The sequence below is a fragment of the Ixodes scapularis genome, unplaced genomic scaffold (genome assembly GCF_016920785.2).
Source record: "Ixodes scapularis isolate PalLabHiFi unplaced genomic scaffold, ASM1692078v2 PGA_scaffold11__112_contigs__length_91849675, whole genome shotgun sequence".
Classification (NCBI taxonomy): domain Eukaryota; kingdom Metazoa; phylum Arthropoda; class Arachnida; order Ixodida; family Ixodidae; genus Ixodes; species Ixodes scapularis.
This window is the reverse complement of record NW_024609837.1, coordinates 4298161-4314333: the sequence shown is the minus strand read 5'-3', so window position 1 is coordinate 4314333 and position 16173 is coordinate 4298161. Positions and strand designations below refer to the sequence as shown.

Here is a 16173-nt window from a genome sequence, read left to right as displayed (position 1 = left end):
GAACAACCATCAGGTTAGTGGGGTCGTTGAATTGTTCCCACGCGTGTTTCTCGAACCTACTGTGCTGCATTGGATGCAGCCGTCTGTTTGCACTTCTCTTAGAAAAAACACGGTGTAATCGCTGCATGTGCGTGTGCAAACATGTGCGGACGCGCCTCCAGCGTCTTAGAAGCATGCCTGCTTAGTACATGCCTCGAATGCGTCTGCACAGGACAAGGAAGAACCACGCATCGGGCAGTGTCTCTGGAGACTGTCATTTGTACGTTGTATTGACAGTGTGACCTCGGCATTAGTCTTTCCGTGGAATTTGTTTTCTTTTTCTTTTAATGTGGAACTCGAGTTCTTTTAATGTGGAACTCGAGTTCTTTTAATGTGGAACTCGAGTTCTTTTAATGTGGAACTCGAGTTCTTTTAATGTGGAACTCGAGTTCTTTTAATTTGGAACTCGAGTTCTTTTAATTTGGAACTCGAGTTCTTTTAATTTGGAACTCGAGTTCTTTTAATTTGGAACTCGAGTTCTTTTAATTTGGAACTCGAGTTCTTTAAATGTGGAACTCGAGTTCTTTTAATTTGGAACTAGAGTTCTTTTAATTTGGAACTCGAGTTCTTTTAATTTGGAACTCGAGTTCTTTTAATTTGGAACTCGAGTTCTTTTAATTTGGAACTCGAGTTCTTTTAATTTGGAACTCGAGTTCTTTTAATTTGGAACTCGAGTTCTTTTAATTTGGAACTCGAGTTCTTTTAATTTGGAACTCGAGTTCTTTTAATTTGGAACTCGAGTTCTTTAAATGTGGAACTCGAGTTCTTTAAATGTGGAACTCGAGTTCTTTAATGTGGCCGGCAAATACATGAATGTTACGCGCAAATAAGTTGTACTATTTGACGCATAACGTCAAGTATATTGTACACATGTTCCTACATAACTCAATGTAACCTTTCTTAGTGCAAAATGGCGCCACTTTTTTATTTTTTTATTTAGCGAATGAGTGTCTTAGATATTCGGGTTTGAACACGGCGCTAATTTTGCGTGGTTTCATTTTTATTGTGTTTGCACTACCACAATGGGTGCCAACTTAAAACTGGAATGTCATAAATAGGACGTTTGTATGCCATCATTCGTTGTCGGCAAGCAATTTAAATTTCCCTGCCAGGTCATGGAGATGGTTTCCGCCTATGGCCCCCTGGTCATCGCCGGCGTGTTTGCTGCCACCCTGTCTTCTGCGTTGGCCAGCTTGGTCAGCGCACCCAAGGTCTTCCAGGTTGGTAGAGTTTACGGCCTGGTCCCTCCTATACTCATAGGCAGCTAGGTGGCGCAAGCTACCACCCGTTATAAGGTGTACAGCCGTTAATACGCATCCATGCATCCAGCGTAAGAAACTCTGGGCTCATTATGTCCACGCTTTTTCCTTTGCGAGTCGTTGGTTGACCTAATGGCGAACCTCATTGGCCGCTGAGCGATAATAAGATACTTGGGAATGGCCGCGCTTTGCATTTCTTATGGAGTTCAGCTAAAGAAGAAAGTCTATGATAAATCATATTTCGTCCCTGGTGGAAGCTCATGCTACTTTTTTCAAACTTCTTCGGTTCGCCAGAATTGTTTGGGAACGTCGTGACTTGCTAACGTTAGAGTCGCGTTATATCGATATATCATATTTGGCCATGTATGAGCTTGTTTGTAGGTGGCATAAATATCCTCTTTAATTTAACTCATGTGTGCTTTTTTTTTCTCTTGCGTAAGATAATTTTTGTATGGTTCGATCAAGCAAAATTGGAGGCCGTTATTGCTTGGGTTACGAAATTGCAGAAGGTACGTAAATTGGCTAAGGAAAGATATCACACATTTGGTTCTTAATTTCTATGATAGGTGGCGCAAGGTACCGCCCGTTAAAAAAAGGCCAGCCATTACCGTCCATCCATAGGGCACGAAGCGTGTGGTTGGATCAGAGTCTTCGCCGAACGTTGACGCAGCACTCGTTCTCGACACGAGCTGAGCCGAGCTCACGCCGAAAATGCAAAATGGCGGATTTGGATAGCTCTCTAGCCTATAAACCCCATGCAGAAGTGCTACATTGTTCTTGTGTGAATTTATTGACAATGAATATATTGCCTTGTCTTATTCGTAAACGTTTTTATTAACCTCGCTCTTTTTATGAATTTCCCTTGGCGTTTGTTTGTGTGTTAATTTCTACAGTAATGCATTTTGTTAATAGCCTTATTCCTAACTAAGAGGGCCTCATGGCTGTTTGTATGCACCAATATTTCCAAGTAAATAAGTCATCCAGATTGTTGCAGCAAAAGCAGTAAGTAACAAAAAGTTTGTTCGCAATGGAAAATAAACTGCGCTTCAGCAAAAGCTGACCCATTCGAAATATTGTGCTAGGTGTCGAATTAATACATCAGTGTCTGAACTTAAAGCTACCTAACTCAAAACCTACGATTTTTTTCTTTATTTTTAATAAGAAAGTGGAGTTCCTAACAGCTGACTTTTTCTCCATTTTATATCCGAGCTGGTGTTGGCCGTCATTTGCTCATCGAAAATAGAGCTTTTTTTCTTTCTTTTTAATTGAACAACCCGAAGTTTTAAAATTCACATCTTATCCATATTGCTAGTGTCCTATCTTAGTTATTTACTTGCAACATACGACGCGCCCTTGCAGGACCTGGCAGGGTGGATCGATAATAACAAAATAAAATAAAATGCTGTTGTGTAGCTATAAAAAAAAAGCAGGTGCCTTTGACAGCAAGCAAATACAAGCCATAAGAATTCGCCTTCAATACATAAACGGGCCACACTGCCGACAGTGGAATCGCGCAAAGCAATTCCGATCACATAAACAACGAAACAAAATTGATTGAAGTCCGGTGGTTTTTTGACGATGCGCAGTTTTTTGCGGTGCAAAAAAAAAAAAACATTATTCAATTTTCTCGGCTGTCCCTTTGTCTAGTGTGTTTCCGAAAAAAAAAATGAAAAAGGTACAATATTTGTTGTTTTTATCGCATAAATGAACTACACATCGCCGAACGCCCAGCCTTCGCCCAAATGTAGGGCTAGCTGTTCGAACCAGATGACAGGATTTTTATCTTATCCACCAAAGAAAGCAAAGTTGCGCGATTTTTTTGAAACTTTCTATGGGAAAAGGGTTCGTTCCCGATAGCTTAAATCATTCAATTCAATTTTTATTTCAAATCAAGCCATACAATTTAAAGAGCTGGCCCACAAAAGCAGCATTCTGCTTCTAAGTGGGGCCATATATACTAAGAAAATGGTTAACTGACCCGATTCATTCCCATGTATTCGTGGGTGTTTCGTCGGCGTTGCGGAGTTGGGGAATTTTGTACCTTGAACCTGAACGCACAAGTGGTGTTCTTCTAATTCTTATATGAAAAGGTCCCTTCTTTTCCAGGCCCTTTGCAACGACAAGCTGTTCCCGTACATTCACTGGTTTGGCCAGGGCTTTGGCAAGAACAACGAACCCCGGAGGGGCTACGTGCTTGCCTTTGTCATTTCCCTCGCTTGCTGCGCCATTGGTGAGTATTTTCCGGTCACAATGTAATGTTCCGTTCTTTCGCTATATACTTTCTAAAAATTCCTGAGTATTATTTTTTGTATTAATTTTTCTAACCGATTCGCTGTTTTTGGGAGTCTACTTTTGGTCATGATCAACATCCACCAGCTCATGATCATGATTTACATCCACCAGCTGGCCTGTAGACTCCCTGTTTTTTTTTTTCGACTTTTGGTGACGGACAAAATTGGTGCATATCGCGGGCATAGGTTGAAGAAACCTTAACACTACCGTGGTTTTGTTTTCGCTGTCCAGGACGGAACTGCTGTTGGAGTCGAAGACGTGTTGTCCACGTCATCGACAGTAGTCCCGTCCTGGACACCAAAAGAAACTAGAAAAAAATCTCCTTTTTAGAATCGTGGCGTATTCAGCATACAAAGAACAACCTGAACCGGTCGATCGGTACCCTCCCAAGCACTTGTATTCACAAACTTCGAAGAGTCAGAAAAATATGATTCTAACGGCAGCGACAGGGAGGAAAGAAAGACAAACACCCAGCCAAACAAGTCACCCGTGAACAAGCTGTTGGTTAAAGGGTCAGTTTTGAGAGAGTATCGATCGGTAGGCATCGAAAACGCGGAACCGTAGTGACTAAGATGGTGGCAGCTTTCAATAATGAACGTGAATGTCGTGCTAAGCCATTCAAAGTAGGTAATCTCATGGATGTGTTGTTTTTTTTCTCTCCAGGCGAATTGAACGCCATTGCGCCCATCATTTCCAACTTTTTCCTGGCCGCATACTGCCTCATCAACTTCTCCTGTTTCCACGCCTCGTTCACTAGGATGCCGGGTGAGTTTATTGATTATTTGCTCGTTCATTCATTCCTTAAAATTGTTCGTTTTAATTGCTTCACATGTTAGCGTTTGAAATAGGCAAGACGCCATACAGGTTTCACGCCTAATCTTGCATGGTTAGACAGATAGCCTGTAGCACTTATGCGCACGTGGTCTTGCCCGAATCGAAATGTTTGCATTAGGTTGTTGACAAGTAAGTGATGTGGTGAAGGAGAATATAAAGTCGAAGATAGCTAAAGTTAACTAAAGGCTGTAGTATACGGTGCCCCTTGAAAATGTTTTGTGGATACACCATATTTGGTGCTTTAAATTTCTGTTCTAGGCGTAGCGCAGGATTTCAGAATACATGAGATACATGTCATAAACCCCGAGACTGCAGGTAAGAAACAACACCAGACCTTTGTGTTCGTGTCGTTTTTTGCCTGTAGTCTCGGGATTTATGGCCAGTTCAATCTAAACCAGCTCGTTTGCGCCCTTACATGTTGAAAACAAATGCAACGAGAAGGATGTCAAATTAGAACATAAAAAGCTAGTAGTACTGTTTTCGTTTAGTTCCCTCCATTAAACTCCGTATTTTCAAAAGACATTCTGCTAATTGCACATTAGATACCGAGATTCGCATTTTGTTTTTCGGTGGCTGGTTTTGATAAACTGAATTAAATAAAATGATGAAGTTTGTAGATGCATAATCGTAAAACAAAAATAAAAGAAATCTCGATGCCTATACTCGGTTCACCCTTAAGCTAGAGAGTAGAATCTCCGCCTTCAGCGCGAGCTCGCTGGCTTTGGCAGTGCTTTGGTTGCGCGTGCCCGCGCGTTCACACTTGTGTTAGCAAGGGAAGAAAGCTCACGGGGAAGGCGGAGCTTCTAGTCTCAGCTTAAGGGTGAACGGAGTATAGTCAAGTTTGAGAATGGTTTCCTTGATTGCTACCGATTTGTTCCTCGACAGGATTCCGACCGGCGTTCCGTTACTACAACCTGTGGGCCAGTCTGCTGGGTGCAGTTCTCTGCCTCAGCGTCATGTTCATCACCAACTGGCCAACTGCTCTGGGGACCTTCGCCATAGTGCTGGGACTCTATATTTTTATCTACAACAGAAAACCAGGTCAGTCTGTTCCAAGTGATGTAATTGTTTAGTGTACATTTTTGGGGAGGAAACAAAAAAAGGTGGAGTCCGTTATTGAGGATTTGCATCGCGTAACTCGAAAATATTGGAGAGGAGATAAAACTGTCGCGCACCTAGCGGCTACGGTGGGAACTGCACTCACGGAGATAACTTTTTTTTTTCTTTTTCTGACGGAGCGCTTGACTGACTTACTCGAATGCTGCGTCAGTGTGGAACTCGCATTCGATCAATGACGCACCAATTGAGCGCGAGTCTCTATCGAACATTCACTCAACGCTCGCGTCAAATCTGCCCCACGCACGATCGAGGAAGGTGAAGTAAAGAATCCAATCCACAGACATACTGTGGACTGGATTCGTTCACGGATAAAAACCTAGCTCCGTGGAACACACGCTGAGCAAAGCGCCCCCTATAGTTCTATCTCGTTACAATAGTTGAATGGTAGATGCCCAAAAAGGCGTTCACAATAATAACATGTCGAACAAGATAGCATCTTTGAGTACACACAACGGCCCTAAAATGACCGAGTGTTTGTGGTCGTCGGCTGACACAATGTCTGCTTTCATTAGTCGACACAATGCTTAATTTTTTTTTTTTTTTGCGTTACAGACGTGAACTGGGGATCTTCGACTCAAGCTCAAACTTACCTTGACGCACTCAACAGCGTCGTCAAGCTCAACAACGTGCGAGATCACATCAAGAATTATAGGTGCCGTGAATTTTCATATCTTCCACACACATTCAACAAACAAAATGCATTCTCTCACAATACCTCACACTCGAGTATCTGCTACAAAACGAATGTTTCAACCAAGGATATCTGCGGTGTACTGATTGTTGTTTTCGCTCCAGGCCACAAATATTAGTTTTGACTGGGAACCCGGCCGATCGTCTTCCGCTGGTGGATTTTGCCTACCTTCTGACCAAGAAGCTGTCGCTTATGGTCTGCGGGGACATCCGAAAGGTTTGCACTGTTTTTTTACGAGATATGTTTTAATCCTGGAGACTTCGTTTTGTCCAGTCACTGGATGGTGACGTGAAAGCAGAACTTGACGTTCTCATGTCAAGCGACCTGTCTTGGTTGTCTAAGTGCTCTCTCTTGTCTCCTTCTACTTTTCCTTGTCGTTTTGCGCAATCTAATATTGGCGCACACGGTTCTATACGGTTCTACTTTGAGAACAGCTGGAGATAGATAAATGAGCTGGCATCCTGTGGCGAATGCAGATTGAGAGCAGCCAAAGTTCGATAGGCGTGTCACATTTTTCCTCTTAATCTTGTTCTAGTCCTTGAAACCCATTAGTTTTATTTACGTTTTTGACCACGGTCTGTGGTTAAAATGGTCTATTGGCTAAGCGTATGCCATCATCAGTTTCACTACCTTTAAAGGAGCCAGGTTGGTTCTCTCGAAATGTCGTTTCATTAAGGCTTTTTGCTGTTTCTTTGCCACTCGATTTTTATTTTTTGAGAAAACGTTCTCCATTCACTAAAACGCTAACTGTCAGAGAATATATCTCTGCAGCAACCGGAGTACGATATTTTTTTTTCTCAATGAAGTAAGTAAAACATAAATCACTTAGTTATCCGGGGAGTTTATTTTTCCTAAATGGCATTTTGCTGAACAAGATAAGTATGCCATTTTATCAGAATTTATCGTGAATTAAAGGGAACTTTACTATACTCATTACCGCTCTTATTAATTTCCCAGGGGAATTTTCAAACAAATGATCTTCTCGGACCTTTAGTGTCAGTAGCCATAAAATATGTGCGTTGCTGCGAAGATAGGTGAAAGGGGCTGGCTTCCCCATTTCCTGCCTTATGTCTTCCCTTTTCCCAACCCAACTTCGTCAGCCCCCGATGTCTTACCGGTCCCGCAACCTGCTGACGGCCAAGGCGTATCGCTGCTTCGAAGAACGCAAGGTGAAGGCCTTCTACAGCCTCATTGAGGAGCCCAGCTTCTCCAGGGGTGTGCTTTCCCTCATTCAGGTAACATCTCTACCTACGTGCACTTGACCCTTTCTGGCTTATTTTTCCTGCCCACTTGTTTTTGAAATTATTGTTTAAAAAAAAAGTGTACGTCCATGCATTTCCCGTTCAATTTAGCGGGGAAATTGAATGGATGTTTAATATCCTCGTATGATTTCTGCTTTCTCTCGACCTTCAGCTGGTGGGCGTCGGCAAGCTGCGACCCAACGTGGTGCTCATGGGCTACAAAGCCAACTGGCAGACCTGCCCCAGGGAGGAGCTACAAGAGTACTTCGACGCCATACAGTGAGTAGTCCTGAGCTATGGAACTATGACCGAAGCGAGTTTTAACTTGTTAATCTACCTGACCGGTGGCGTAGCCTGTGCACCTCCTCCGCGTAGATGCTTCAACCAAGTCACACTCCTTGTGGGAATCGCATTTTTGGTCACTGAATCACCACTAGATCCCGGGTTTCGGCTGTTGATAATGCACTAACCACCCATTCAGAGAAGCTTGTGTGAACACGAATGTTGCAGCGAAGATAAACACAGAGAAAAAGTCACCAATTCGTTTGAAAGTTTGATTACTATGCACCATCGGCACTTTGTGGATTCCCAGGTGGTCCCCCTTAGTGCTGAGGAGACCCAACCGACGACCAGAAATTATCAAACTTCAATTGGCGACACTCCAGTTGGAAAGCTCTATCATTAGTGTTTTTTTTTTACAAATAGTTTCTTTTCCCAAGTAGTAAATAAGCTAGTGTACTACTTTGCGTTTCGCCTACGTCCAGCATATGTGACGTTTCTTTTACTTTGTTCTCTCTGCTGGCAAAAAGCAATACACTGAATGTAACCGAAATGTGCATGTATATTTACAGGAAATCTACCTAAAGTTTTTTTTTTCTTTTCTCAAGTGTGTTTTCAGACCTTGGCGTCTGCATTGGATCGCCTGCAGCAGCAGCAGAACTTTATCAATGCGCGTGGCGCATCACAAACAAAAAATACAAAAAATCTATACTATAAATATGCTAAAAGTATACTTCGACATTAAAACTATATCTTAGCTTAAGCGACGTGTACTCCAAGCGTCAATTTTTGTGGTATAAAAACTGTAGCAATAGTATGGTATTAGTGTATAGCTTTCTGAAAGGACTGGCTCCCTGCTACCAAAGGTTCTTGTTGGTTGGCACCTGCAAGTGACACCGTACTAACCCGACGACCGAACCGGCGCATTGCAGTCATGCCTTCGACTCGCACATGTCTCTCGGGATCATGCGTCTCGCGGAGGGCCTGGACCACTCCAAGTACACCGTGGTCGAGGAGGACGCGCCGGTGCCCACCGCGCCGAACAACGCCGGGACCAACCAGCTGTCCGCGGACACCAAGGGCAGCGTGAACAACGACGCTTCTTCCACCGAAACACTCGCCCGCAACGCCTCCAACTCTCAGTTGTCCCAAGGTACGGACGGCAGAGCTCACGTTTAGTGCTCGGAACCATGTATATATTTTCACTAATTACAAAGCTAATTAACAATTTTTAATTAATTATCCGATTGATCGTTACGATTAGAACCCTATACTATGTCCCCCTGACCGTATAACCATATATCCTCCTCTATACTCACAATTCCTGACACCTCGATGACAGAGCCATGGTGTCCTGTCCCAGATTCGGAGCGCGAGGATCCGGTAGCACAGAGCATTTCTGGGGGAACCTGTAGTCAGCGCACAGCTTTTGCAGCGGGGAGGACCCGAATCATGGTTTTCAAACCCGACCAGAAAAGAAGCGGTAGCGCGAGGAACGCGAGGAGCACGAGCGGACGTTCCATCGCTCGAGAGAAGTTTGTTTCGGCGTCTCGCCGCAGCGGGGCGCCCGTCACCTGGCTCTCCTCTCATCCGTTGTCTGCCGCTCTACCTTTTCAACTTCGGCGGCCACGTCTCGTGTCGATCTGACAGCCTTTGTCAGTGTAGGGGAGGCTATGGTATAACTCACCTGCACTAACCGCGTAAGTAGCTAATTACGGCCTTTTCAAAACAAATATGTAAAGCTTACAAAAAAACAAAAAAACCTGTATAGACGGAAAGAAAAAACGCTAGTTCGCGTCCGTGTCTTTTCACAACACCATCTAGAATAATCAAAGCTTGTACACTAGCATTTGGTAGGTCATCGCGATGAGATGGAGCGCACACAGGATGGACAAACGATGTTGAGTCCGTGTTCTACTGTACGTAGAATGTCCAGTTAACGCGTCGAGGGACGCACATCGTCAGACTCGTGACCAAATGCTGAGTTGCCGCCCATCCGAGTGCGTTCACGTTTACATGGAGGTTATTCTAGGTGGTGTCGGCCTTCCACAGCACTGCACAGGGGTGGTGAAGGGCGGGGATCCGAAACTCTCTCACCTGCTTCATCTTGTCGCTCTTTCTCTTTCTCTCTTCTGTCCACTTTCTCGCACTGCACTCGCTTTCTTTTCTTTGCTGCCGCGGATACGGTAGCCCTGAGGCCGACTGCATCCTGGCTGGCCTTTCTGGCGGCTCTCACTATCGCTGGTGAGTTCCTTCCTCTCGGAGGATTCACTATACACCTCGCGCACTGTGCCGTCACGTCCTCTCTCGTCAGTCACCCGGCACCTCTCCTTCCCTCTGTCTTCCGTGACCATACGCCCTCTTTGCTCGTCCTTCATTTTTTTCACTTACAACGGTTGCTTCACTGATCCCGCTTATCTCCTTCGCGATACTTGCTTGGCTCGCGCACTCATTTCGCGGAAATAAAATACTCCGCTGTAGAGAGCTCGCTCTGCCATTCTGGATTGGGTCTTGAGGTGGGGAAAGGTCTCTTTGCCCGACGCCAATGTTTTGTAAAATAAAACAAAAATATTTTTTACTATACTTTTTTTTTACGTGTCTAGTAAACGCTGTTTTTTTTTTTTTCTTTTCTACACTTTAAATTGAGAAAGAAAAATAATCTGAGAAAGCATTACACTAGCTTGATCACGATGTCAAGGACTGGAGAGTGCGGAATGGGTTGTGACTGTAGCAATAGAAGTTGATGACCTATATTTCGTTTCTAAGTATGAGCTAGAGCCACTAAATGAGCTCCGCTTAGAGTATCGGCACTCCGTTCCCCGACATTGTTGTGGGCGCCGCCATTTTGGGGCTTGTGCAGAGCAGACGCAACGCGCTCAGCATTTGCGCATGATAGCTATGGCGCTAGTGAATACTCCCTACAGGGAATATTCACTGGCGGCCATAGCTGTGTGCGCGAATGCTGAGCGCGTGCTGATGGCGAGCTTCCACAGTTCTTTTGCAACGTGCATTCCGCACCATCAAGAGTGCCGGTCTTAGCAGCCTATTGATGCGAGCTCGTTCTGAGCATGTGCTCTAAACAGCACCCACAAATATGGCGTCTAGTGAATACTCCCTATACTTGTTGGTGTCTGCTGTTTGTGTCGGCTGTTCACACGGAAAGAATAAAAACAGTTCAAAAAGCTGTGTGTCTGTCCCTCGTATATTTTCTGTGTTTTTATTCTTTCCGTGTGAACAGCAAGTAGAAGATTGGACAGAACAATCGCTTTTCCTGTTCAGTCTTCTACTTGTCTTTTGTCTTCCGCGTTAGTTGCTTTTGTGGCGTTGTGAATAACCTGGACACATTTCATGTGTCTGTGTGTGTGTGTGTCACCTGAAACCATGACACCATGCGACTGCCTGATATCACGTGACACCATGGCGTGAAGTCATGATGTCGCATGGCACCCCGGCGTTAAGTTCGCACGTGAAAGAAAATGCGTCCGAAGAGGCTTATAAATGTTATAGATGGCTATAAAGTATGAGAAACGCTGGAATGGGTCAGTGTCTTCGTGGAGGTCTGCTGAAAAAATACGTTCTGAGTTAATAAATGAAAAATCCTCCGAATCCTAAGAATAAACACCGAAATCGCGGAACTCTATAGTTACTATACGACATTGCCTTCGTGCAGCCGGCAGCTCCTGCGACGACGACGAAACGACGCCGACCCAGACGCCTTCCCAGACTCCGACTCTGGAACGTGGCAACCGAGACTCCGGTCTGGGGTCGTACCGCAAGACGACGGAGAGCGTCGCCGTGACGGCGGAGCCAGAGGCCCCGGTGGCGGGGTCGATCTCGACGACGGTGACGTTCCGGCGCAATGTGACGACGTCGCCGACGGTGCTCCAGCGCTGGACCCGGCGGACGTCGTCCCAGGCGCTCGAGTTGGCCCGCGCCGTGCCCAAGAACGTGCTCCTCTCCGTGAACCAGTTCCAGCGGAAGCAGAAGAAAGGCACCGTCGATGTCTGGTGGCTGTACGATGATGGAGGTGGGTAGACGACTCGAATCGGTCGAGTGCGTTTTTTAGAGCGGAGCTGGTAAGGGCTAGTTTCCCCAGGATCATGTCTGCCAGCAAATAAATGTCGACACAATACTCCGGACAGCTACCGCCATCTATGCAAGCCGGTTGTCTGGTTGCCGCCGTCGCTCATAGATGGCGACAACCTCTCCAGTCTTTCCACTCTGGCTTGCCGACTCGCAGCCGGACATTACTTCATTCCCACCATCGTGCAGCTTCGCTGGTCTTCCTTCCCCAGCGTGGAAAGGCTGAAAGTTTTTTTATCTCCTTGTCTGGTTATGTTTGAGTCCCACTGGAGCGACAAACAGAAACAACTGACACCGACAAGCCTCAAGCCCGTACGGTGCACACGCGAGGGTACTACCGCGGGCGATGTGAGCCGAGACAGGCGTCTGTGATTCCTCAGCTTTCCTGCCCGTTCTTAAAAAAAAAAAGGAAAAGTTTTGGTTTAAATTTGACTTCAAACCGAAAGTTTAGGTCTCTTTCGTTGAACGCTATGATATTTTGAGGATTAGTGGAGGTCGAGGGAACTGTGGCACAGCAATCGTCCGAATAGCGTGTTTCCGCTCATTGTCTGTGAGTGTACCTTGGGCAGGCTTGCAGACTTCCCATGTTCGTGAAGTAAGCGTTAGTGATTCCTGCCAAAGATACATTCGCGTGCGCGCTGCATGGGCTTCAGGCTTGTCGGAGTCGGATATTGCTGTGTGTTGCTCTAGTGGGACTGTGGCATTAAGGTGGCAATCGCAAACAGCCGACACCGACAAGTATAGGGAGTATTCACTGGCGGCCATAGCTGTGTGGGCGAATGTTGAGCGCGTGCTGATGACGAGCTTCCACAGTGCTTTTGCAACGTGCATTCCGCACCATCAAGAGTGCCGGTCTTAGCAGCCGATTGATATGAGCTCGTTCTGAGCATGCGCTCTAAACAGCACCCACAAATATGGCGTCTAGTGAATACTCCCTATCGAGAGCGTAGGTCATGCACGCGATGGTACCTGTGGCAGATTTGCAATCACTCGTTCTTGCTTCACGAACACCAAGAGAAAAAAGGCTCGCCAAAGTTTCGCGTGCGTGCTGCCCGTGCCTGAGGTTTGTAGGTGTCAGTTGCTTCTCTTTGTCGCTTCAGCGTTACTCGGTTACGAGTGAAAATAGAGAACGCACCTAGACCGGTGCCACTGTGGTTAACGTTGCTTCATGAACTATCAAGCAGGCCCGTGTGACGGATTCGCTGCGAACGCTCATCTTTTATGGCGGATGGTTATGACGTTTCGTGGTCACGTCCTGTCGTTTGCAAACGTTTCTTAGCGATCATAATTTTTGGCAGCTGGGGAAATCGCTTGATGCCGAGTACTTTATAGGCTATAACCGATAGAACGACGTTGAAAAACAGCGTATTTGTCCGCCAAGAAAGACTTGCACGCGTACCAAATCTGTGACTCGTGTTGGTGTGGACAGCCCTTACTGGAGCAACCATGTGTTTGCAACACGGTGACTATGGTAGCAAGTTTGGTTTAGATGCTGGCTCTGTACTTCTCACCTTAACCTGGGTTAATTGAAGAGGGAACTTAGCACGAGCTCCTTCTATTTGATCGCAATGCTTGAGCGCTTGTGTAGTAGGAGCATCAATGACAGCTACCCGGCTGTAAACCGTGAAGCTGTGAGCCACGGGTGAGTGCCATGGGTCGTGCAAATTGGGAAGTGGGGAGAGTAGGTCGTTTTCTAGTCTGAGACACTGAACCACATGACGGCTTCAGTTGTGGGACAGTGCGGTCTGCGAAAAACTTACAAAAAACATTTCTTAAGGAAAGGGTGAATCTGGATTATGATGAGGGTGCTGTATAAAAAATGTCACGATGCTTCAGGAAGAATTACCTGGATCATCTTGCATCACTGCAGAATTTGGCGGGCCGTGCCACATTATTTCTTCTTTTTCTTTTTTTTACGTTTGCACGACAGGTCTGACGATGCTGATTCCCTACCTGCTCTCAACGAGGTCTCAGTTCTCCGGCTGCAAGCTCAGGGTCTTTGCACTTGCCAACAAAAAATACGAGCTGGATCAAGAACAGCGAAAGTAAGTTTTTACATCATCCTGTCGTCGGTCTTGCTATAATCTGTGTCATTAATCGCGGCGAGCTGTACTCGAGAAAGTCTGAGGAACGATATCATCTCTGTTTCTATTTGCAGCATGGCCGCTCTTCTCAGTAAATTCCGGATAGAATATTCCGACGTCACGGTCATTCCAGACATCGTCAAACCTCCCAAGGAGTCGACGTAAGTTCGTGTTATTATTTAAAATGTTTAATCTTTTTTTTTTTTTATTTGCGTTGCACTTGCAAGCTTCTATTCGCATCTGAAGGACGATGCTTTTTGTTTCCTTCTAGGAAAGCCGAGTTCAACAGAATTTTGAAGCCGTGGAGAAGGTCCTCTCAAGATGTGGACGCTAAGGACTTGACCACGCCATTTGTCAGTGATTCGGAGGTTCTGGCAGTGAAAGAGAAGGTGCGTTAGACTTTAATAACTCTCGACCGAGACGTTATTTTTCTTTCTAATAGTCGCAAGGCATTTTGTTTATTTGAAACTGAGCGGTAATATTGCGGACGAGCAAAAACGTTCGAATAGTAGCCATCGATGATTGACTCAAGGTAACTTCTTTTTAGCATGTTGAGGTTTTCTTTTCCCGAATATGTTCAAAGAGTATGCAATACAGCCTACAGTAAATGAAAGGGGTTGGGGCCTTCTATCTAGAACCAAGTCTTTACATTTTGTTGGTATTAAGCTGTTTTCCGCTTAGTTGTGTTTAGCTGAAAAAAAAGGGCTTTTTCCGTTTTTGTTTTTTTTTTCTGGGAGAAAATTTTTGTTTGATTTATTTTTTATTTAAATTTTGCTTTTATAGACCTCAAATATTTATATGGTGGATACAGGCAGCAAATATTTTTTTCCTGAAAAGTCTTCTACGGAAACCTCACGATCTTGGCAGACTTAATAATCAGCGAAAACTAAAGTAAACCATTTACACAACGTTACACCGGGCGAAATTTCAACGAACACCGAAACATCTATGAAGAGCATGTTTAGAAGTAATGTTATTATTCGTTTGACTCTGGACCGATATGCATTGTGAGAATGACTGCTCAGAACGCCATTTTTATTATTCACCTTGCAGACATACCGAAATCTTCGTCTTCATGAACTACTTCGGGAGCACTCCACAAATGCTTCACTGGTTGTCATGTAAGTCGCTCGATAACTCTCCTGTTCTCTGCGGCATTCTTCAAAGCAAGGCAGCAATTGAGTGTCCTTGTAAAGCAAGTCTAGTGTGTGAATGCTCGTCTAAACAAATACTTTTTTCAAAGGTCGCGCCACCTCAATGCACCTCAATGCGTTAAATTTCAAGTCCTAACCAGCGAGGGGCCGTGCATGCTTATCTAAGATAGTGAGTAGACAGGCGAGGTGGGGGCTTATGTTAGACATTTCTAAAAAAACCGGAAGCGCCGAATTTCCAGGAGCAGATGTGTGCGCTGATGCCCGTCGGTGCCGTGCATTGTGCTACCCTAGAAGCACTGGTCTTTAACGTCTTTGTTGGAGACCTGTGCTTTTTTATTTGTAAAGTTACCCTAGTGGCACAGGCACTGTGATCTCCAGGGGCAATGAACAAACTGTAAGGGTAGTGGCAATTGAAGCACTAAATATTTCTACCGTGTGAATTGCATTCGTGTAAACATCCCGCTCTTTCTACCCTGCAGGACGTTGCCCATGCCCCGCAAGGGCACGTGCACAGCGCCCATGTACATGGCATGGTTGGAGATGCTCACGAAGGACATGCCGCCCTTCCTCTTGGTTCGGGGAAACCAAACCAGCGTGCTTACTTTCTATTCGTAGGTCAAGCCACGTCTCGAGCCCTGTCCATCTTCAGAGAATTCCCTCGCGTAGTTAAGGAGACATTGAGTTGTCGGTCACGTAGCTTGCGTCCAAGCGTGGCTGCTGCTTTTTTATTTTTATACATGATGTTTGTTTCGGAGTTCAGTTTTCGAGGTTAATATAATTTGGAGACGGGGAGCGGTGATTTTAGGTAGCATGCACATCTGTAAATACTTGCATTAGAAGACTTTGTAGCATGTGTTTTTTATCGTTAGTTTTTTTTTGTTACTTAGTGGTAAAGCAGACCCGCGGAAGTTTTCTTTTTTGGTTTTGTTTGTCTCCTTGTTGTTCCCAAAGCATTTTTTATGAGGTGAGTGCAGATGCCAATAGGGCGATTGCATCACGTTTCTACAGCCGTGTTCCAGGAAAAAAAATTCTAGTCTGAGATTGTTTTTGTAAGAAGTGGCTTGTATTCAATAAAGAATCTACAGCTTTCTCATAAAA

General features: G+C 45.1%; 1 protein-coding gene across 1 annotated transcript in view; it reads left to right on the top strand.

The window, feature by feature from the left end:
- The window catches only part of LOC115310235 (solute carrier family 12 member 2), a 32189-nt gene extending 16016 nt beyond the window's left edge, over positions 1-16173 (top strand). The window contains exons 8-23 of the mRNA XM_040206218.3: positions 1-13; positions 1152-1259; positions 3405-3528; positions 4254-4355; positions 5310-5465; positions 6096-6195; positions 6339-6450; positions 7335-7469; positions 7648-7754; positions 8687-8907; positions 11425-11781; positions 13768-13882; positions 13996-14082; positions 14193-14310; positions 14975-15042; positions 15555-16173. The exon at positions 1-13 is cut by the window's left edge and continues 206 nt beyond it. Coding sequence (XP_040062152.1) covers positions 1-13; positions 1152-1259; positions 3405-3528; positions 4254-4355; positions 5310-5465; positions 6096-6195; positions 6339-6450; positions 7335-7469; positions 7648-7754; positions 8687-8907; positions 11425-11781; positions 13768-13882; positions 13996-14082; positions 14193-14310; positions 14975-15042; positions 15555-15690 — 2059 coding nt within the window. The 3' untranslated portion in view covers positions 15691-16173. The remainder of the gene's footprint in view (positions 14-1151; positions 1260-3404; positions 3529-4253; positions 4356-5309; positions 5466-6095; positions 6196-6338; positions 6451-7334; positions 7470-7647; positions 7755-8686; positions 8908-11424; positions 11782-13767; positions 13883-13995; positions 14083-14192; positions 14311-14974; positions 15043-15554) is intronic.